Here is a 23,741-nt window from a genome sequence, read left to right on the forward strand (position 1 = left end):
TTTACTACTAAAGGAGGTACTGGCTACTTTGGATGACTCTGATTCTTCTGTTGCTGTCAACCCTAAAAACCCTAAAAAAAATCTAGTAAACGTAATAAATACTTTGATGTTCTTCCTCTCTGGAAGGGTTTCCTGTCCCTGACCGTGTGTCGGATATCATTCCATTCCTGGGATAAGCCAGGGATTCCTTTTTCCCCGTCTCCCGTTTTTTAAAAATGTTTCCTGTTGCTGACAGGAAAACATTGCGGGACTCATGGCGCACTGTGCCTAAGGTGGAACGAGCTATCTCTACTTTAGCCAAGAGAACCATTATTCCTATAGAGGATAGCTGTTCTTTCAAGGATCCCATGGACAAGAAGCTAGAGGCTTATTTAAAGAAAATGTATGTTCATCAGGGATTGCAATAGCAACCTGCTGTTTGCATTGCTACGGTGACAAGCGCAGCATCTTACTGGTGTGATGCTTTGTCTGAGCTCATTTTAGAGGAGACTCCGTTAGAAGAGATCCAAGATAGGATCAAGGCTCTCAAACAGGCCAATTCCTGATGCTAATATTCAAGTTATTAGACTGGGTGCCAAGATGTTTGGTTTCACTGTTTTAGATTGCAGGGCTCTGTGGCTAAAATCTTGGTCAGCTGATGTTACTTCTAAGTCTAAGCTCCTGTCGCTACCTTACAAGGGCAAGACTCTGTTTGGTCCTGGTCTGGCGGAGATAATTTCTGAAATTACAGGTGGAAAGGGGTCCTTTCTACCACAAGACAAGAAGAATAGGGCTAAGGGGCATCAAAATTCAAATTTTCATTCCTTTTGTAACTTAAAAGTTCAAAAATCCTCCTCCACTGCTTCTAAGCCGGAGCACACCAATTCCTCTTGGAGATCCAATCAGTCTTGGAGTAAGGGGAAGCAATCAAAGAAGCCTTTGTCTTAGACTAAGTCAGCATGAAGGGTCCACCCCTGGTCCTGAAATGGATCAAGTGGGGGGCAGACTTTCTTTGTTTCAGCAAGCTTAGATACGAGATGTCCCAGACCTTTGGGCTGTGGACATAGTATCTCAGGGTTACAAGATAGAGTTCAAAACTTGTCCTCCCAGGGGCAGATTTCTCCTCTCAAGAATAACTACAAATCGGGTAGAAAGAGAGGCATTCTTAAACTGCATTCAGGAACTTTCCTCCCTGGGAGTGATTGTTCCAGTTCCAGTAGTGGAACAGGGTCTAGGATTCTATTCAAATCTGTTTGTGGTTCCCAAAAAGGAGGGAACTTTTCATCCCATTTTAGACCTAAAATGTCTCAACAAATTTCTCAAGGTACCGTCCTTCAAAATGGAAACCGTTCATTCGTTCCCATCCATAGGGATCATCAGCAGTTCCTGAGATTTGCTTTTCTAGACAACACTTTCAATTTGTTGCTCTCCCATTTGGCCTTGCCACAGCTCCCAGAATTTTCACAAAGGTTCTTGGGGCTCTCTTGGCAGTTGTCAGGTCTCAGGGAATTGTGGTGGCACCTTACCTGGACGATATATTGGTTCAGGGACGATCTTTTCAGCTAGTAAACTCTCATGCAGAGATCTTGTTGTCTTTTTTACGTTCCCATGGATGGAAACTGAATCTGGAGAAGAGTTCCCTTGTCTTCCCTTGATTCCCTATCTATGAGGATTTTTCTGATGGAAATCAGAAAATCTAAACTTCTCTCTTTTTGCCTCTCTCTACAGTCAACTGTTCCGCCATCAGTGGGTCAATGCATGGAGGTAATAGGTCTGATGGTCGCTTCCCTGGACATCATCCCCTTTGCTCGATTCCATCTGAGAACTCTACAATTATGAATGCTCAGACGATGAAACGTAGACCATTCAGATCTGTCTCAGAAGATAGATCTGGATCAGTTGACAAGAAACTCTCTCTCTCATGGTGGATTTCTCAGGATCATCTGTCCCAGGGCACATGCTTCCGGAGACCCTCCTGGGTGATTGTGACCATGAACGCCAGCCTGCTAGGCTGGGGAGCAGTCTGAGGCTCATTAAAGGCTCAAGGCCTGTGGACTCAGGAGGAGTCTTCTCTCCCCATAAACATCTTGAGTTGAGGGCGATCTTCAATGCCCTGATGGCTTGGCCTCAGTTGTCTTTAGCCCGGTTTATCAGATTCCAATCGGACAACATCACCTCAGTGGCTTACATCAACCACCAAGGAGGAACTCAGAGTTCCTTGGCCATGAAAGAGGTGACTCAAATTATTCAGTGGGCGGAAGCTCACAATTGTCTCTTATCTGCCATCCACATTCCAGGAGTGGACAACTGGGAGGCTGATTTTCTCAGCAGACAGACCTTTCATCCTGGGGAGTGGGCTCTCCATCCGGGTGTTTTCCAGGTTAACCCTCAAGTGGGGGGTGCTGGAGTTGGATCTAATGGTGTCTCGTCAGAACAAGCTTCCAAGGTACGGTTCAAGATCAAGAGATCCTCAGGCTGCCCTGATAGATGCTCTGGCGGTTCCTTGGGATTTCAGTCTAGCATACCTGTTTCCTCCATTTGCTCTGCTTCCACGAGTCATTGCTCGTATCAAACAGGAGATAGCATTGGTAATTCTGATAGCTCCTACATGGCCTCTCAGGATCTGGTTCGCAGACTTGGTGAAGATGTCATCTCTTCCACCTTGGAGGTTACCTCTGAGGAAGGACCTTCTAACTCAGGGTCCATTCCTCCACCCAAATCTTGTTTCTCTGAAGCTGACTGCTTGGAGATTAAATGCTTAGTGTTGGCTAAGCGTGGTTTTTCTGAGTCGTCATTGACACTATGATTCAGGCTCGCAAACAGGTTACTCATAAGATTTACCATAAGCTATGGCGTAAATACCTATATTAGTGTGAATCGAAGGGCTTCTTTTGGAGTACGGTCAGGATTCCTAGAATGTTGTCTTTCCTCCAGGAAGGTCTGGAGAAGGGATTGTCAGTCAGTTCTCTGAAGGGTCAGATTTCTGCACTGTCTTTTCTTTTACACAACTGCTGGCGGACATGCCACATGTTCAATCTTTTTGTCAGGCCCTGGTCAGAATCAGGCCTGTGTTTAAATCTGTTGCTTCTCCTTGGAGCTTGAACCATGTTCTTAAAGTTTTGCAACAGGCTCAGTTTGAGCCAATGTATTCTGTAGATATTAAGTTGTTATCTTGGAAAGTTTTGTTCCTTATTGTTATTTCCTCTGCTCGCAGAGTCTCTGAACTCTCGGCTTTACAGTGTGATTCCCCTTACCTTGTTTTTCATATGGATAAGGTGGTCCTTCATACTAAATTGGGGTTTCTCCCTAAGGCAGCTTCGGATCGTAACATTAATCAGGAAATTGTTGTTCCTTCTCTTTGTCCTAATCCTTTTTCTCATAAGGAATGTCTTTTGCATAACTTGGATGTTGTCTGCATTCTCAAATTTTACCTACAGACTACTAAAGATTTTCACCAATCTTCTGCCCTGTTTGTTTGTTTTTCTGGAAAGCGGAAGGGTCAGAAGGCGACTTCTACTTCTCTTTCTCTCTGGTTGAGAAGTAGGATTCGTTTTGCTTATGAGGTTGCTGGACAGCAGCCTCCTGAGAGAATAACGGCTCATTCCACTAGGGCTGTCTCCTCATCTTGGGCTTTCAAAAATGAAGCTACATGGTCCTCTCTGCATACTTTTTCTAAATTTGATAAATTTGATATTTTTGCCTCGGCTAGCACCCTCTACAGGAAACCGATATCCTCAAACACCACTTTGCATGAGGAAGTGGATTTCCTTTTGGAGAGTGAGAAGATGAGGGAACCATTTATCCAAAGAGGATATAAACCTAAAACCCTAAATAGAGCCTTTTTTAGAGTTTTCACGTATAGATAGAAAGTCCCTAATGGGTAAGGAAAAGAGTCGTTCTAATACGAGATTTGACAAATCCAAACCACTTTTTGCAACCACATTTAGCCCACAATTTAAAGAGATATGTGGAATAATTGCTAAACACTTGCCCATAGTTACAGCAGAGGATAGTCTTAAGGACTATGCTGCTGGAGGGTGTAACATTGTATCTAGGAGAGGTTACACAATAGGAAACATGGTATCACCTAGTGTGCTTAAAAAATCAAAGGGGGTGCCCAGCAGTTGGCTAAAAGTCAAGGGGCATTTTAAGTGTCACTTTGGAAAGTGTATTGCCTGTTCCTACACCAAAGTTGGATCTCAATTCCAATCAAGATGCACACAGAAAGTTTACAACCTTGACTGTTGTTCCATCTGCCACACCACCTTTGTAGTCTACCTGATAGAGTGCACCCGCTGTGAGGTACAATATACAGGTTGTTCCACTAGAGAAGTGAGGACCAGGATTAGAGAGCATTTAAATGATATATATAATGGCAGAGAATGCTCTGACCTGGCAAGGCATTTTATACATTGCCATGAACAAGATGTGTCCTCCTTCAGTTAGCAAATTATTGAGCTTGTTCGCCCTAAAGCTAGGGGTGGCAACAGAGTTAATAGATTATTGTACAGAGAGGCTTTTTGGATCTTCCTCTTACAAATCAGGAGACCCAAATATTTAAACATAGATGGGCACATGAATTTCTGACAGCTAAGGGTTCATAAATGAGAACCATATTTAGTGATCCCCATAGAGGGGTTTTTATCCCCTATCAAGTCTTCTGTTAACCCATTCATTTTCTCTTATGCCAACCTTAATATAATAATGCCATAATCAATTGTGGGCTGTTGTATCTGTTAAGGTAACACATATAGACATAATTATGATAGATCCTAAGACCGCTGCTCCTTAACTCGTCGCCACCTCTGAGATGGCGGACAGCAGTCAGCCAAATCGAATACAATCGAGTTGATTGACACCGGCTGCTAGCGGCCGATTGGCTGCAAATCTGCAGGGGGCGGTATTGCACCGGCAGTTCACAAGAACTGCTGGTGCAATGATAAATGCCGACAGTGTATGCTGACAGCATTTATCGATGTGCGGCTGACATGATTCGCTATAGCGGATCATGTCTGTCCACACCATGAGAAATTTACCCCCAAGTCCCACATTGTAAATATATCTATCACCTGCTCAATTAAAAAACATAGCAACCTGAAATTTACTGTGGAGATGGATCAAGATGCTGATGCCTTTTTATTTTTATTTTTTCCTATAAAGCTTAATTTTTTGGGATCAAATTATGCTTATCCTAGAAGTTACAGGGTTCCTTTAGAGCAAGTCTAGCTTTTGATCTGCTAATATGATTGACTGGTGTCTGCTACTCAACCACAGACTGTCCAGTATTTCAGCAGACTGTCCAGTAAAATCTAAACAAAAAAAACCAGACACTTACAATGTAGCCTTCTACACCTTGATGCATAATAGGCACTGAGCATGTGTTGCTATTTGTTTTATTGTCAGCTCTGTGTGTATTACATAGTCACTAGGTTTTTTTGTAAAGTCAAACCTGGGAGTTTAAAATATTGCTGTCTGTGCTACTGGAAGTCAATATGGTCAAATCACTGCTGTGTATGTTTTATTGGCAGTAAAAGAGTTAAAATGATTTGTGTGTTACTGGCATTTAAGGGGATACAATCACTGCTCAGTAAAAAAAACTCTATATGTTAGGGCTAAGAGTGATGTCTAAGGTAGAGTTTTGCAGTGAGGCTATTGTGTGGTCCCCCCTACCACTCATGCCTAGTTATCTACAGGTTATCCAGTTTTTTCTATGGCATCTGACAACCCTATCTACCAGTAGATCACAACATACTAACCAGGATTGTTATGGTTTAAAATAAACTTTATACAGTTATGTTAGCTTTATAGCATATTACCGCTGCTGGCTGTTGGGATATGGGAAATCACACCCCACAAATAAAACACCAACAAAAAGTACCATATGAAAAAGTTCATAGAAAGATACAACAATGATAAATACAGATAAACTGCAGCATGAACACAATACTGCTCACTGATATGTAATTAAATAAAATCTAACCGGGGCAGCACTAGCATTGGTGCAGCAGGTACAGTGGCACCAGGGCCCAAGGGATGGTGGGCCCATAGTAGCAACCCTATACACAGTAGTGTGCAGAATATGTACAATCCTAATGCATGGGAGCCTTTACTGATCAAATTAATTATACAGAACAGCATGTATATTATTACTCTACTAAGTTTCTTAAAGGGGCAGTAAGCCTAAAAAAATAATGTTATATAACATTATATAACATTATATTTGCGCTAACTTTATACATCAAAATATTGCTGCAATATTTTATTATAATTTACTGAGCGGGTCTGTTTTTTTCCTAAGTGCATCTGGGCACGCTGTCTACTCATAGCCGGCCCGATTGCGTCATTAAACGAAATGTAGTTCGCTCCTGCTCTGATCTGGTAGCGAGAGCGAGCTATATTTAGTAGCTCAAGGAGCGGCGGTCTATAAAATTGTAAATTATAATAAAATATTGCAGCAATATTTTGATGTATAAAGTTAGCACAAAGATAATGTTATATAATTCTGCACTATGTGCAGAATTATATAACATTATTTTTTAAGTTTACTGCCCCTTTAAGTTCTTTGAAGAGGGGGCTTTGCACTAGGGCCCTCTCTTTTGAATAGGTCCGCTACTGATTTCCAAGTGATCTAAATGTATAATACTAAGAAAGATGATCAAGCTATGGGAACCCTCCCTCTGTAATGGAAGGTATTTACATAATATGTAAAAACAGCTTCATAAAACAACTCAAAATCAGCATAAACTATAAATAAAACGCAGCATGTTTGGGGTTTTAATGAGTTATAGTACTGTTTCATGACTAGAACTATATATATATCTTTAGAGATGGTCTGGAACCATTGAATTGTGTCTAGTCTTTGTCATCTACTTGCTTGCGAGCACCATTGTAAGCAATGGAGGAAATAGAGCCAGATAGCAGTGCAGAAAAAAGTACTTGTATATGCATAATGCATTCTTTTTAGTTTTAGTCCAATTGAAGATTTCATCTTTTTTATTTCTCTAGAAACACAGGACCTCTTAAGTCAACTTATATAAAAAATACAGAAAATGTAAAAAAAATACTTAAAGGATAATTAAATACAGTAGAAGTGAATAATCAACAAATGCATAATAAAAAAGACAATGCAAAACCACTGCTAAATGAGCAGTAATTTTTTTTTCTGAAAGATTTCAAAACTAGTTCAATTTCCTTTTCCCCTGGATCATGTGACAGCCATCAGCCAATCACAAAATGCATATACACTCTTGCACATGCTCAGTTGAAGCTGGTACTTCAGAAACTGTGCATATAAAAAAATTGCAGATATTGATAGTGGAAGTGAATTATAATGTTGCTTACAATTGCATGCTCTATCGGAAACATCAAAGTTTAATTTTAAAAAAAAAAACTGAAGTAAAAACATCCAAATTTCTTTGCTTAAATTCACTCATTTTTTTTTTCTTTCTTGTTTTTCAATCACTGCTTAGTGCCTAGTATACAACTTTCATATCTTTTTTCAAATGAGATAAAATATGGATTAAAGCAAAAACGCTTGAAAATATGCAACATGTTTGAATAAAGCCTATAGTTTTTCAACTAATATGTTTGTCTCTTGAACAGAGTATTTCATCATCATAAAATTACCACCAATTATGCAGTGACGTGTTCTATTTTGCAGTTTACCTTTTATAACATTTTTTTCCCTTCTTGTGGTATCTCATGCTCTTCATAGTGGCAGTGTTGTGGAGCATTTGGAGGAGACGATTGGAACTTAAATATTTATTTCAACTGCACAGATGCAAATGCTAGCCGAGAGCGGTGTGGTGTTCCTTTTTCCTGCTGTACTAAAGATCCTGCGGTAGGTTATTCCTAGTTACACATATATGTTCTGCCGTTATGTAATTTCATTTCATTTTGCATTCATAAAAGGACAGAAATCTAGTCACATAACAATTTAATCAAAGAAACAAAAGTTGTGACAATAAAATATTTAATAAAATCAACACCTCAATTAATCCATCTCAAGTGGTCCAACATAGGTTGCTAAACCATTATCCAATTTTTTTTTTTTGAGTGATTACTGTAAAATACTGTTTATTTTTATTATTTGTTATGCTTATAGTACATCTGTTAATTTCACGGAATGCATGAATAAAGTCGGCTTTACCAAAAATTCCTACTACACATAACTCTATACCAGTGGAATCTCAAACTCAATTTTTTCACAGCAGGATGCTACCATAGAGGATTTATATCTGTGAAAAGTTTCTATCTAGTCCCCCACCAGAGATAATCAACTTGAAAGTGAGGGAAAATGTAAAAAAAATCCACTTTACATGAACACTATACATACCTAGGAACCCCCTAAAAAAATGCTACTGAGACTCGAACCCTTTTCCATTATAAATTGACCCTAACAATGGAACTTTCAATGATCTTGATCTTTACATTAGGACCTAAATTCTTAGTCAAAAGAACAATAAACTTCAAAATGTTTACATATGTACTTGTACCTTGTAATGTGCTCTAGAGATTAGCCTTTGTTCCAAGGAGCTAGAACCTAAGCCGAGATATTGAAATTTTCGGAAACATCTATATAACCAATATTTGTTGTGCATCATGGCACAAATATGGCCACCTTAGTAAGTAAAAAAAAAACTTGTGGTTTTGCAATACCAATACATAGAGGTACTCACTCGAAAAATTAAAAATGGTAAAGCAACCAACTTTACAGTAATTGGATCCCTTGAGATGGAATAACCCCTTAGGTATTTTCCTTGCCACTCGGCAGCCGACTTCTCTGCTCTTCCACAAACAGACCATTACAGCCAATCAAAAGCTGTTTGCTTCTGTTAAGCTATAAGGAGCATGCTTATGCCACCTTCAGTCAGTCTTTGCCCAGGGGCAAGTCTTGTGGATCCAGCACTTGTGCAGAAACTGAGAGAAGGTGCCATGATCATGTGCCGTCAGTCTCTTCTGGATGAAGAAAAGAAGCACTGCTGTGGGAAGGCAGATGTATAAGGTAAATGAGGGTAAAGAAGTGCTAAGTTTAAAAAATATTTAATTAATACAACTTTTATCTTTTACAGAAAATATAAGGTAAGTATGCCAGATTTTTACTGTTACATGTTAAAGGGACTGGTTTGTGTCCATTTTAATATATTGCCTGCAATTTTTGTAAAACCTGGATTATTTTAACACGTAAATAAAAGGAAATAAAACAATTTAAATCAACTTTTTTGCATTAATAATGCTTTTTATGTTACATAGCGGTCCGACGACGAGCTTATCAATGTATGAATAACAATTTGAGTATCAAAGTCAGCTACAAAGTGATACTTTAGGTTAATTATTTCCTTCTTAATATGAGGAGAGTTCACAGCTTCATTCCTTACCTGTGGGAATACAGAATCTGGCCACCAGGAGGAGGCAAAGACACCCCAGCAAAAGGCTTAAATACCTCCCCCACCTCCCTCATATCCCAGTCATTCTTTGCCTTTCGTCACAGGAAGTTGGCAGAGAAGTGTCAGAAGATACGGAGTAGTTCCTTATGAAGGGTATCTACCCTTTGAAATAGGACTGGAGTTTTAAGTAGTCTTGTCAGCCTCTCAGTGAGAGCATTGACGAAAGTTAGGGTCTGGAGATGCAGGGAGAGTCTTTCTGAGAAACCATCCAGACTCGTATTAACAGCTCATAAGCAATCAGTGTTGACGAGTTTCACTGCCTGCTTTCATCACTCAAGTCCAAGTCAGGAGCGATGCTACAAGACTGTCACACTAGAGAGGCTGTGTTTCTGTTCCACAGCATAGATTCCGGTAAGATCGTTTCATATGGTAACGCTAGAAACAGGGTGGCTCCTTTTATCTGTATGGAATCAAGGGTTAATATCTCCTGAGGGCGGATTATTGAACAGTGGGGATTAATCTCATAAATTTTTATTCGATTTATACTGCATTTTTCTGAGGCTCATAGGCTGAGGTTGGAAAATACAGGTTACTTTCACTTTAGAGCTGCGCAGCTTTACAAGCTTGGCAAGCATTTCCTTAGCAGAGGCGGTCCTAGGTTTGTGCTCCATGTGACCGGGTGTGGTCATAGTTTCACTTCCTACTCTCTGACCGGGCTGGTTATCGGAAAGAAGCAGTTTACTCTGTGTGCCTGGGTCATAGGAGGTGGTGAGTGCCCCAGCCATTGGGGGTATAAAGGTGCCGTTTTTATATTTTATATAACGCTTATTCTGGTGTTTTAGAGGGTACTCCCTCTATACCTAAGACTAATGCCTGTTTATGTTATGAGGAGGCCGAGGTATATCCGCCCTATCGATTATGTTCCACATGCCTAGAAAAAGTGATTATGTCAAAAAAGGTTAATATGTTTGATACCACTGAGCCTTCCACCTCTGAGAGGTCCCCGTCCCGTGAGGTGCGCACCCTGCTTTCATCTACTAATACACATGCAGTTTCCCATAGCACGCCTGATTCTCCATCTGGAGGAGGACTTTTACCTCCAGACTTCAATGCACAGTTACAAACAACGGTGTCTGCAGCCATTAGTGCTTTTCCTCACCCTGCTAAGCGTAAGCGAAAGGTCAAATATTGCTTTTCCTTCACAGGGGTCATCATTTAGTTTATTGGCTATAGCTGATAGACGGTTATCTGATGATGAAGCTCTTTCTGATACTTCAGAGTGTGAACTTTCTGGGTCTGAATTGGCTGCCTCTAAGCCTCCGATTGCGGAGGAACCAGATTTTAGATTTAGGATAGAGCACTTGCATTTTCTTTTAAAGGAAGTTCTGGCTACCTTAGAGGTTCCAGAGGACAAACTGCCTGAAGAACCTGTCATTCCTAAACTGGATAGAGTTTACGAAGACAGGGTTGTTCCTCAGACTTTCCCTGTTCCTGTAAAGATGGCAAACATTATTAAGAACGAATGGGAGAGGATTGGTTCTTCCTTCACCCCTTCGTCCGCCTTTAAGAAACTGTTCCCGGTCCCGGACTCTCCATTGGAATTGTGGGGTTCCATCCCTAAGTTGTATGGCGCTGTCTCCACTCTTGCAAAATGCACTACTATCCCACTGGAGGATAGTTCGTCGTTCAAAGAGCCCATAGATAAAAAGATGGAAACTCTGTTAAGAAAGATGTTTCAACATTCAGGATATTTATTTCAACCAGCGGCGCCAGATGTCGCAGTTGCGGGAGCAGCTACCTTCTGGTGTGACTCCTTATCGGAATTGATCGAGGTGGAAGGTCCCCTCGATATTATTCTTGATAGAATTAATGCCAAGGGTCACATTATTCTTTAAATGCTAAAACTGCTGGATTTTCTGTTCAGGCCCGCCGGGCTCTGTGGCTAAAGTCCTGGTCTGCGGACTTGATTTCCAAGTCTAGACCCCTTTCCCTTCCATTCAAGGGTAAAATTTTGTTTGGTCCAGGCCTAGACTCCATTATTTCCATGGTTACAGTGGGCAAGAGTGCCTTCCTACCGCAAGATAAAAAGAACAGATCTAAGGGACAATCTAATCATTTTCGTTCCTTTCGTTCTGATAAATCCCAGCGCCAGCAATCCTCCGCCAAGACCGAGCAACCTAAGACTTAAAAGCTGGCTCAGTCCTAGAATAAGTCCAAGCAGAGCAAGAAGCCCGCTGAGACTAAATCAGCATGAAGGGGTCGCCCCCAGTCCATCTATGAATCAGGTAGGGGGCAGACTTTCGCTCTTCTCAGAAGCTTGGTTCAGGGAAGTGCAGGATTCTTGGGTCCTGGAGGTCATTGTTCAGGGTTTCAGAATTGGGTTCAAGTCTCTTCCACCCAAGGGCAGATTCCTTCTCTCAAGTCTGTCATCAAAACCAGAGAAGAGGGATGCCTTTCTGATGTGCGTTCGGGATCTTTCCTCCTTAGGAGTCATTGTCCAGGTTCCCATAGAGGAATGAGGCTTGAAATAATATTCAAACCTTTTTGTGGTCCCAAAGAAGGAAGGAACTTTCCACCCGATTCTGGACCTAAAGTGCTTAAACAAGTTTCTGAACGTCCCCTCGTTAAAGATGGAGAAGATAAGGTCTATCCTTCTCTTAGTCCAGAAGGGACAGTTCATGACCACTATAGTTCTGAAGGATGCTTACCTTCATGTCCCAATCCACAGGGAACACTTTCAGTTCCTAAGGTTTGCCTTCCTGGACCAGCACTTCCAGCTTATTGCTCTTCCGTTTGGCTTAGCTACTGTCCCAAGAATTTTCACAAGGGTTCTGGGGGCTCTCTTAGCTGTGGTCAGAACCCAGGGCATTGCAGTAGCACCTTACTTGGACAATATTCTGGTACAAGCACCATCCTTTCGTCTAGCAGAAGAACATTCGGAATCTCTTCTCTCTCTTCTTCGATCCCATGGATGGAAGATAAACTTAAAAAATAGTTATTTTATTCCAAGCACCAGGGTAGAATTCCTGAGCACTATAAAAGACTCAGTAGTAATGAGGATATTTCTTTCAGACCAGAGACGCTGCAAGCTGGCTTCGGCATGTCTTACCCTCTGGACCTCCTCAAGGCCCTCTGTGGCGCAGTGTATAGAGGTGATTGGTCTCATGGTGTCCAGCATGGACATAATTCCCTTTGCCAGGTTCCATCTCAGACCGTTACAGCTGTGCATACTGAAACAGTGGAATGGCAATCATTCAGATCTGTCTCAACAGATCTCTCTGGACAACCACCGGTTGAGAGAATCGCTCTCTTGGTGGCTCTGTCCAGATCACCTGTCCCGAGGGACATTCTTTTTAAGACCATCCTGGGAGATTGTGACTACAGATGCGAGTTTCTCAGGGTGGGGAGCAGTTTGGGGAGCCAAGAAGGCTCAGGGTCTTTGGTCTCAGGAGGAGAGCTCTCTTCCGATCAACATTCTGCAATCTTCAATGCTCTGAAGGCTTGGCCCCATCTGGGTTTGTCCCAGTTTATCAGATTCCAATCAGACAATATTACCTCAGTGACTTACATCAACCACCAGGGAGGAACGAGGAGCTCCCTAGCAATGAGGGAGGTATCTCGGATTCTGGAATGGGCGGAGGCCCACAACTGTTCACTGTCAGTGATCCACATTGCGGGTGTGGACAACTGGGAAGCGGATTTTCTCAGCAGACAATCCTTTTTATCCGGGGGAATGGTCCCTCCATCCCGAGGTGTTTGCAGAGATTTGCAACAGGTGGGGGACTCCGGAGATAGATCATATGGCGTCCCGTCTCAATGCTAAACTACCCAGGTATGGGTCGAGATCCAGGAATCCTCAGGTGGTGCTAATAGATGCATTAGTGGTGCCTTGGAGGTTCAGTCTAATATACCTTTTTCCATCATTACCTCTCCTTCCTCGAGTAGTGGCCCGCATCAAGCAGGAGCGGGCATCAGTGATACTGATTGCTCCATCGTGGCCGCAAAGGATGTGGTTTGCAGATCTAGTGGGGATGTTGTCATCTCCGTGGAAGTTACCTTGTCGCAGGAATCTGCTGGAACAAGGTCCTTTTGTTCATCAAAATCTAGATTATCTGAAGCTAACTGCGTGGAGATTAAACGCTTAGTCCTAGCCAAGAGAGGTTTCTCTGAGTTATTGATACTCTCATTCAAGCTCGTAAGCCGGTTACTCGTCGCATCTATCATAAGGTGTGGAGGACCTACTTATTCTGGTGTGTAGAGTGTGGATTCCCCTCGCATAAGGTCAGGGTTTCCAGGATTATTTCCTTTCTCCAGGATGGGCCTTTCTTCTAGTTGGCTTAAGGGACAGATTTCGGCCCTATCTGTTTTACTACTGAAGAGGCTCGCTGAGCTTCCAGATGTTCAGTCTTTTGTTCAGGCTCTGGCTAGAATCAGGCCTGTGTTTAGCACTAGCTCTCCTCCTTGGAGTTTAAATCTCGTTCTTAAAGTTTTGCAGAAGACTCTGTTTGAGCCTATGCATGTAGTTGACATTAAATTACTGTCTTGGAAGGTTCTTGTTCTACTGGCTATTGCTTCGGCGCACAGAGTCTCTGAAATGGCTGCCTTGAAATGTGAGCCTCCTTACCTAGTATTTCATGCTGATAAGGCTGTTCTTCGTACTGGGTTACGTTTTCTTCCTAAGGTTGTTTCAGATCACAACATCAATCAGGAGATTATGGTTCCTTCCTTGTGTCCTAATCCTCCTTCTTCGAAGAAACAGTTACTTCATAATTTGGATGTGGTTCAGGCCTTGAAGTTCTATCTTCAGGCTATGAAGGAGTTTAGACAGACTTCTTTGTTTGTTGTCTATTCTGGGAAGCGTAGGGGGCAGAAGGCCTCGTCCACTTCCTTATCTTTTTGGTTGTGGAGCATTATTCGCTTAGCTTATGAGACAGTGGGACATAAGCCTCCTCAGAGGATTAAGGCTCATTCAACTAGAGCAGTGGCTTACTCTTGGGCCTTCAAGAATGAGGCCTCTACGGATCAGATTTGTAGGGCAGCTACCTGGTCCTCCTTACATACCTTTTCTAAATTTTACAAGTTTGACGTTTTTGCTTCAGCTTAAGCAGCTTTTGGGAGAGAGGTTTTGCAGGCTGTGATGCCCTCAGAATAGGGTCTGCCTCCTTTTTTGCCCTCCCGTTCATTGTGTCCTCTGAAGCTTGGGTATATGTTTCCCACAAGTAAGGAATAAAGCCGTGGACTCTCCTCATATTAAGAAGGAAAACATGAATTATGCTTACTAGATCATTTCCTTTCCTTCTGTATGAGGAGAGTCCACGGCCCTGCCCGTATTCTCCAAAGGGCGGACCTAAATTTTGTTTTGTTCTTCTGGCACTATTTATACCCTGATATTTCTCCTACTGTTCCTTGTTCCCTTGGCAGAATGACTGGGATGTGAGGGAGGTATTTAAGCCTTTGGCTGGGGTGTCTTTGCCTCCTCCTGGTGGCCAGGTTCTGTATTTCCACAAGTAAGGAATGAAGCCATGGACTCTCCTCATACAGAAGGAAAGGAAATTATCTGGTAACCATATGTCATGTTTTTTTCCATTTGACATGTACAATTAACCCTTTGTGTGCAGATATTTTTAAAATGTTAATTAAAACTAAACACATAATAATATGTTTGTGTTATTTAAAGGGATAGAAAGGCCAACATTTAAATGTGTATAGGTGCATTTGAATATGAAATAGAAGCATTTTTGCAATGTATGTCCAATAGCAAAAATGCTTCTAGTAAAAGTTATTACTGTTTTGCTGCGGCATACGCACATATCCTGTGAGGGCCCAGTGCACCAAAGAGTCAGTTGTGGCTTGTATGACTCAAATTAAGTCTTCACAGATGCAATACACATCATCTTCACCTCCCTTGAGCTTGAATACTGGTGCACATCCCTCACAGAATATGTGAGTATGCAGCAGAAAAATAGTAACTTTCACTAGAAGCATTTTAGCTAATAATATTGCAAAAATGCTTCCATTTCATATTCAAATGCGCCCCATGCACATTTCAACTTTGACCTTTCTATCCCTTTAAGCAATCATTTTTATAAAACAAATTGCAGTCATCTTTATTGCAATTTGAACTGGTCTTGCAAGAAGCCAACTTTCAGGGGTCATGTATTTGTTATTGCATTTTGAGTCATCCTTTTCTAGGAAAACAGATTTTACTGGCAAGAACATATTAGTTTAATTATCACATTTGCAACATTTTAGTCACCATATGCTTCTCTATAATTCTCTGAAGGATGATTTTTACTTTAGTTTGCACTTATGCTTTTTACATTATGTTTGTTTTCTTTATTTTTGTAGGAGGATGTCATTAACACTCAGTGTGGCTATGATGTCAGGCAAAAGCCAGTAAGTATGAGAGTGCATAGAGAAGAATATAAACATGACACCCTTAATCAGCACTACCTCTTTTGTTTTGACATAGACACTTTGCAGACCAGTGTGAAAATGACAATAAATTAACCATAACACCATTATCTTATCACTTAAAGCAGACATTTTCCTGTTTTAAACATTATCAATGGACTCTGCAAATCTATTTCCATGTCTAATCTTCCAAGTTGGCCAAGGAAGATTTTTATTGTTTATGTATCTTCACATATTGTTTTTGTAAAAATGATATCATGTTTCCTTTTTCTCTTTTCTGAAGGAAATTGACCAGCAAGCAACCATTCATGTGAAGGGCTGTGTCCCCCAGTTTGAGAAGTGGCTACAAGACAACCTAACTATTGTAGCTGGAGTTTTTATAGGGATCGCTCTATTGCAGGTACATACTATTAATTTATCTTTAATTATTAAATATAATCCCTACTGCAAATTCTAGAAATATAAGAGTTGTGTGGACTGTAAATAATTCAATTCTATTAAAGCTTTTGCTAAACTTGTGAAGCAATTATTTTATTGTTCAACATCAAAATTTCAATGTTGACTGATAAAGAGTCATCATTCCTCCTGGTAAGTGGCCAAAGCTACCTTCCTGCTCATTTAAGCCAATTTTTTTCTTTTGCCTTTTGAACTAGTTGGATTCATTGACATAATTGTTTAACTATTTGTTTTGAGGCAGCAAAAAAGATAGGATTTGAGGATCTCTTTCCCACACACTTACCACATTTGGCCAACTATTTTCTTTTAAAGGGACAGTCAAGTGCAAAAAAACTTGTTTCAAATAGGGCATGTAATTTTAAACAACTTTCCAATTTACTTTTATCACCAATTTTTCTTTGTTCTCTTGGTATTCTTAGTTGAAAGCTATACCTAGGAGGTTCATATGCTAATTGAAGGCCGCCTCTAATCTAAATGCATTTTGATAGTTTTTCACCACTAGAGGGCATTAGTTCACGTGTTTCATATAGATAACATTGAGCTCATGCACGTGAATTTACCATGGAGACAGCTCTGATTGGCTAAAATGCAAGTCTGTCAAAAGCACTAAAATGAGGGGGCAGTCTGCTGAGGCTTAGATACAAGGTAATTACAGAGGTAAAATGTGTATAATTATAACTGTGTTGGTTATGCAAAACTAGGGAATTGGTAATTAAGGAATTATCTATTTTTTAAAACAACAAAAATTCTGGTGTTGACTGTCCGAAATAGAGCACTGTAAATATATTTGCTATGTTCCTGAGATTTGGCACAATAAGCAGCAATGCACGTATCCCTAGTTACCGTATAAACATTCTAGCAAAGAGAGGAATCCTGATATTTATATGGAGCAAGGTTCTAAGCACTAAATTAAAAAACAAACAGATAAAGTGGTGTTTCCCCAAAAAACAAATATAGGGGTTAATTACAATCCTTTTGATAATCTTATCAAGTTATTTATTTACAAAAATCCTCTTAGACTTCAATAGTGAATTTTGTAGAAAAAAATAATAAGCTTTCTAAAGGATTGTGACCGTCGACCCAACAATTAGAACAGCAACACGTAAAAGAAATGTGCACACAAAAATAATAGTGCTCCAAAACTGCCCTCAACAGATCCAAAAGTAAAAAAGGGTATTTGTTCTTCCGTCAATTAGGCTCTTTCTTGGTCTTGTATGCCCAATACAAAATAGTAGGTGATCCACCTAGTTTTAAAATTGGGCTTTCCATCTATTAGTTTTTTTTCTTGGTCTTCTATAACCAATGAAAAGTAGGGCTGAATGGCCCTGAATGTAACTGTTTCTGCGTGAACCTACAGGCTCGCCGGAAACAGGAGTTAAGAATCAGTGGTCTTAAGACCGCTGCTTCTTAACTCGTACACCTCCTCTGAGGCGGCGGACATCAATCCGCATGATCCCATACGATCGGGTTGATTGACTCCCCCTGCTAGCGGCCAATTGTCCGCGAATCTGCAGGGTGCGGTGTTGCACAAGCAGTTCACCAGAACTGTTTGTGCAATGATAAATGCCGACAGCGTATGCTGTCTGCATTTATCGATGTGGGGCGGACATAATCCACTACAGTTTTTGTTAAATTGGCCCAATAGTTTATTTGACAACAAAACAAATCTAAATATGATTTGATCTACATGATATATTTTTTTTTTTTTTCCAACAACTTTATTGAAAATAGTAAAGTAACATACAAAAAATGGGAGACGCAGCTCCTCCAATATACATGTTCAATAGTTGTCTTATATTTTCTTATATTTACATGTACGAATTAAGAATTCTGGACATATGATTTTATCATAATAGTTTAAAGGGAAAGAAAAAAAAGGGGTTAAGGGTTTTCAGAAAAAAAGGGGAAAAAGGGAGAGGTAGTGGAGGGCAAGTCCCGTCCCACCCGCAACTAGTTGGAGGTATATCTATAGGTTTACTTTGAATGTTTGTAAGTTTCCCAGATTTGGGATATTTCTGCGTAAGTATCCATTTTGGCATTCTTGAGGTAATGATATTCTTCGAGGTCTAGAAGGTCTGTAACTTTATCAACCCACATACCCAATGAGGGGCCTTTATTACTTTTCCAATTTTTGGCTATTAGTAGTTTCGCTCCATTTGTCATTATCGTGAATAACCGTAAATAAGGTTTATATTTAATGCTTGGGGGTTTATTTAGAAGCCATATCAAGGGGTCTAGAGGGAGAACAATCTCCAGGATGGATTCTACTTCTTTAATTACGTGTCGCCAGAAGTTTTGAATATCATTACACCACCACCACATATGTGCATCATTACTATCTACGTGACCACATCTCCAACATGTGTTTGGATGGGAGCGAAATAATCTGTGTAGCTTCTTTGGGGTAAAGTACCATCTATGTAAAAGTTTGAAATTAATTTCTAGGATAGAGGATGAGATAGATGATTTTCTAGTGGCTTGTAGGATGGCGTGGCTCGTTTGGGGTGTTATTATGGTACCTAGGTCTGTTTCCCACTTTTCCAAAAATGGTGGTATATACCCCGGGGGTTTCTGGGATAATAGTTTGTAAATCATGGATAGTGTATGTCTGAGTGGTGGTGTTTGTATGCATAAGGATTCAAAGTTTGTCAACGGTCTAGACAGATTATTGTAGTCTCTGTGTTTAAGTATATAATTTCTAGCTCGTCGGTATGTGAACCAATTGGAAAAACATTCATGTCCATCTGCAATCAAATCTGACTGTGTGCGAATTGATTCGTTTGTAATCATGGTCCGTACTGCTATATCTGTGGCTTGGTTTACTGGGTCTATTGTGGTAGCAGGTGGGTACAATATAAATTCCCCATTCTCCAGAAGGGACGTCAATGGGGATGGTTTGGAGGAGATAAATAAGGATGTGTTAATGATTTTGTCCCATATCCTAAATGTTTCACTCGTTATCGGGTTAATATCAGTTCTGAGCTGGGGTTTGTTGGAGATGTCCCAACACAGTCTACCTAGATGGGGCTTTTGGTGAATTAGATGTTCTAAGGGAATCCAGCGTTTGTGTTGGTAGTGAATATTCCAATCCACAACCCTCTGCAAAACAATTGCCTGTCTATACAACTCGAGATTCGGGACTCCCATTCCCCCCTGAGATCTGGGTGAATTCATTATGTTTTTATTTATTCTAGGCGGCTTTTTGTTCCAGATGTAATCATTAAAAGCTTTTTGTATGGATGGTAAATAAGTTGTGGGTAATGGGATGGGTAGTGTTTGTAAGTAGTAAAGTATTCTCGGGAAAATGTTCATTTTAATAACCTCTATACGTCCCAACCAAGATATCTGTTTAGATCTCCACGAAGAGAGGTCATTTATAATTGTCCTTTTAAGAGGTACGTAGTTCATATTGAACATATCATCGTAGGTTGGTGCTAGTTTGACTCCTAGATATTTAAGTGAAGTATTACACCATGAGAATGATGTGAGCTGTTTTATATTGTGTATGTCGTGTTTGTTCATATTTATACTTAGAATTTCAGATTTGGCCTTATTAATGGTGAAATTTGACAGTGTGTGAAAAATCTCTAATTCTTGGTTTATTTGTGGGATGGATTCTTTTGGATCTGTGATGGAGAAGAGCATATCATCTGCGAAGAGAGAGACTTTATATTGTTGTGAGTCAATGTTAATACCGTGTATTTGTGGGTTATTCCTAATACTAGTTGCTAACGTCTCTATTACAAAGGTAAACAAAAGAGGTGAAAGGGGGCATCCCTGACGTGTTCCATTAGTTATAATAAAGGGGTCGGATAAGGATCCATTTATCAGTATGCGAGCGCTCGGTTGAGAGTAAAGTGAGAAAATACGGGTTATAATTTGGGGGCCTAGGCCTATCTGTGATAACGTGGCTTTTAAGAAGTCCCATGCTAATAGGGAAGGTATCTTTTTTTTGGTGACATAATGAATAAGGTGTAATGCTCTTACTGTATTGTCTTTGGCTTCGCGGCCCGGAACAAAACCAACTTGATCCGAATGTATTATGTGGGGGAGAATTTTATTCAGTCTATGTGATAGTATTTTTGCAAATATCTTAATGTCCGTGTTCAATAATGAAATGGGACGATAGTTTGCAGGTAGAGAAGTGGATTTATTTGGTTTTGGTAGGAGTGTTATATGGGCCTCTAAGGCCCTATCCGAAAACCCGCTGGAGGACTCTATAGATTGGAAGTATTTTAGCATCTGTGGGGATAGTGTCTCTCTAAATATAGTGTAGTACTTGTGAGTAAAGCCATCTGGGCCCGGTGTTTTCCCTGTAGGTAAATCTTTAATTACTAGGTTTATTTCTTCCACTGTCAGGGGTTCTTCTAAAGTATCTTTTTGTTCGGGGGTGATAGTTGGAAGTTTTAATTGTTTAAGGTAATTATCTATTACGATTGATCGTAATTGAGGGTTTTCTGGTTGATGGTGCGGGTCATTTCTAATATTGTATAGTTTTTGGAAAAATTTCTGAAATACTCGTGCTATTCTAGGTGTAGAGTATTGGGATTGCCCTTGTTCGTCCGTAATGTGTAAGATATATTTTTTGTGATTTTTGTGTTTAAGGTACCTTGCTAAAAGCCTCCCGAATTTATTGCGGCCCTCATATTGTCTTTTTCGGTTATGAAATGCTTTTCTCTTAATTTCTTTGGATAGGTGTGATGCTAGTTTTTGCTTTTCGATAGTTAGTTCCCTTAGTATCTCCTTATTAGAAGGAGAATGTTTATGTCTGTCTTCCAATTGTTGGATTTTATCTAAGAATGTCTTAACTGCTTCTCTTTTAAGTTTATTATGGTATGCTTTTATAGCCATCATTTCACCTCGTATGACGCTTTTGTGTGCTTCCCATAATGTTTGAGGAGATGTTAATGGTGAAGTATTAAATTGGAAGTATTCTGTTAGTGCTTTATCAATTTTTAGAGCATTGATAGGGTCGGTAAATAAATAATCATCTAGCCGCCAAACAAAATCCTTAATAGGTTTAGATGGCCATACGAGGGAGCTCACCACCGCTGAGTGGTCCGACCAGGTGATTGAGTTAATTTTAGCTGATTTAAATAGTGCCAAGCCACTTACGTCTGTAAACATGTAATCTATTCTAGTATAAGTCTCGTGAGGGTATGAGTAAAACGTATAGTCCCTACTGGACGGGTGGAGGGTTCTCCAGACATCTTGGGCGACAATTTGTTTGAGATATGTTTTTATTTTACTTAACTGTGAGGTAGGTAGTGATGATCGCTGTGAAGAGCTGTCTATTTCCGGGTTTAAAACTATATTAAAATCCCCACACATTAAAAGTGGCCCTTTCTGGTAATCTAAAATTTTATTAGTGATCTTTTTAATGAATTTGTGTTGGCCTGTATTAGGCGCGTATATTGAAGCCAATGTCACTGGTCTGTTATAGAGTATACCGATAATTATAATGTATCTACCTTCTTTATCTCTGATGGTATTTAGTTCTGTGAAGGGGATACCTCTTTTGATTATGATACCAACACCTTGTTTCTTATGTTTGTGATGTGAAGCCCAAAAGCAGATTCCGAACTGGCTAGCAAATGTATTGGGTTCTCTTCCTTTTTTAAAGTGTGTTTCTTGGAGAAACAACACATCTGCTCCCTGACTACGACTATCTCTCAGCACCAAGGATCTCTTTTGTGGTATGTTAAGACCTTTTGCATTGATGGAATATAGTTGCAATTCGTTGGTGTGTGTGATATGTTTTATTTGTTTAGCCATAATCTAGATGAAATGTGAGATTAATATAGATAGGATATAGGTTACTTACACAAGTATTTTTTTTATAAAGTGCTTTATGGTTGCAGGATAGGACAGGACCGCCCACTAGGAATGGAAAGAAAAGATTTGAGAAAAGGGGGAAACAAATAAAAACGAAAACAAAAATTAGAGTCATCACAATAACTTTCATGAGGTAGCAAGCCATTTTGTAGGTCTCCAGCTCACAGGTAAATATTACATGTAGGGAATTACTTAGTTATACACTATAGTATCCAAACAATATAAACTGTGCATTTGGGTATGACAATATTTTTCAACTGGTTTTAAATAATCAACTGTTTCTCATTATCTCAATATTTGCGATCTTCTGATTATTTTACTACATAAGTCTGTTGTTGCTATTACCTTCATAACAACCAATCAAGGACTTTTCAATTTCTCATATTTTAACTGTTTAGTTAATAATAACTCAATCTCTTGTTTAGAACGTAGGATATTAAAACAAAACATTTCTGTTTATATAACTTTTGATAGAATGGCAATGTAAACTCTTCAACAAAATAACAGGTATAACCTCTTAAGTTAAGGATAAGATTTCGATCACATAGTTAGTCTGATCTTTGGTATATATGTCACACCGTGACCAAGTCTGTTCATCTTATTTTCATAAATTCAAGAAGTGACTATAGAGTTCCCAATGCCTAATTCTAAATTTAAAGCAACAGCAAACAACAGTAATGCATAACTTTCTGTATACTTATCGGATCTTGCCGAACATCTTTATATATCTGAAGCAGTGTCTTCTGTCTTTTTCTTTTTTCTTTGAACAGTTGACCATTACGATCTCTGAGGGAGGGGGGTCCATTCTGGTGTGTGAGTGAATTCGGTAGATCAGATTGTGGGAAGTCAATGTTCAAGCCTTTAGAGAAAGAGTCTATGTCTGTTGGATCCTTGTAGATGTATGTTCTGCCTTCCTTCTGTACAATTAGGCTGAAGGGGAATCCCCATCTGTATTTCACCTTCCTTTCTTGTAGTCTTTGGGTGATGAAGCGAATCTCTTTTCTTCTTTCTATGGTGGCTGGACTAATGTCTTGGAATATTTGAATACTGTATGTTTGAAATCTGATTTCTCTTTGGAGTCGCACTTGTTTCCAGATAGCCTCCTTGTCTAAATAATTTGTAAATTTGATAATGATATCCCTAGGAGGTTTTGGTGGGATAGGGAGTGGTTTAAGGGCCCTATGTGCCCTTTCCATTGATGTTTCAGAGAGTTTGACATTTGGGGCAATATATTCAAACATTTGCAAGAGGTAGGAGGGCAACGATTCTTTAGTAGCATCTTCTGGAACACCTCTTATTCTTAAGTTGCTGCGTCGGTTACGATTATCTAAATCTTCTACTTTCAATTGGAGAGATTGAACTATGGATTCGTGTCTTGTTAGTTGGTGGTTGACATCAGACACAATATTGTTCAGTGAATCCTGTTCTTCTTCTAAGTATTCGAGCTTTGACCCCATTTAATTTATGTCTTTCCTCAGAGATGACATTTCAGTCTTAATAAATGTTTTTAGCTCAGCGAGATCAGATTTAGAGGGTAGTAGTGAGATAGTAGACTGTATCTGAGACAATTGGTCTGAGTTTGTGGTGTGTGTAACAAAACGCAGTTCTTGCTGTGCAGACTCGTCACCAAGGAGTGACTGCACCTGTTCAGGCGTCTCTGTTTCTTGTCTG

At 40.0% G+C, this 23,741-nt stretch overlaps 1 protein-coding gene across 1 annotated transcript in view; it reads left to right on the forward strand.

Annotated features, from left to right (window-relative positions):
* Positions 1–23,741, forward strand: part of TSPAN5 (tetraspanin 5) — a 344,242-nt gene that overhangs the window by 307,091 nt on the left and 13,410 nt on the right. The window contains exons 5-7 of the mRNA XM_053703453.1: positions 7,694–7,819; positions 15,714–15,761; positions 16,063–16,179. Of these exons, the coding sequence (XP_053559428.1) occupies positions 7,694–7,819; positions 15,714–15,761; positions 16,063–16,179 (291 nt within the window). The remainder of the gene's footprint in view (positions 1–7,693; positions 7,820–15,713; positions 15,762–16,062; positions 16,180–23,741) is intronic.

Source organism: Bombina bombina, chromosome 2, assembly GCF_027579735.1.
Source record: "Bombina bombina isolate aBomBom1 chromosome 2, aBomBom1.pri, whole genome shotgun sequence".
NCBI classification, from domain to species: domain Eukaryota; kingdom Metazoa; phylum Chordata; class Amphibia; order Anura; family Bombinatoridae; genus Bombina; species Bombina bombina.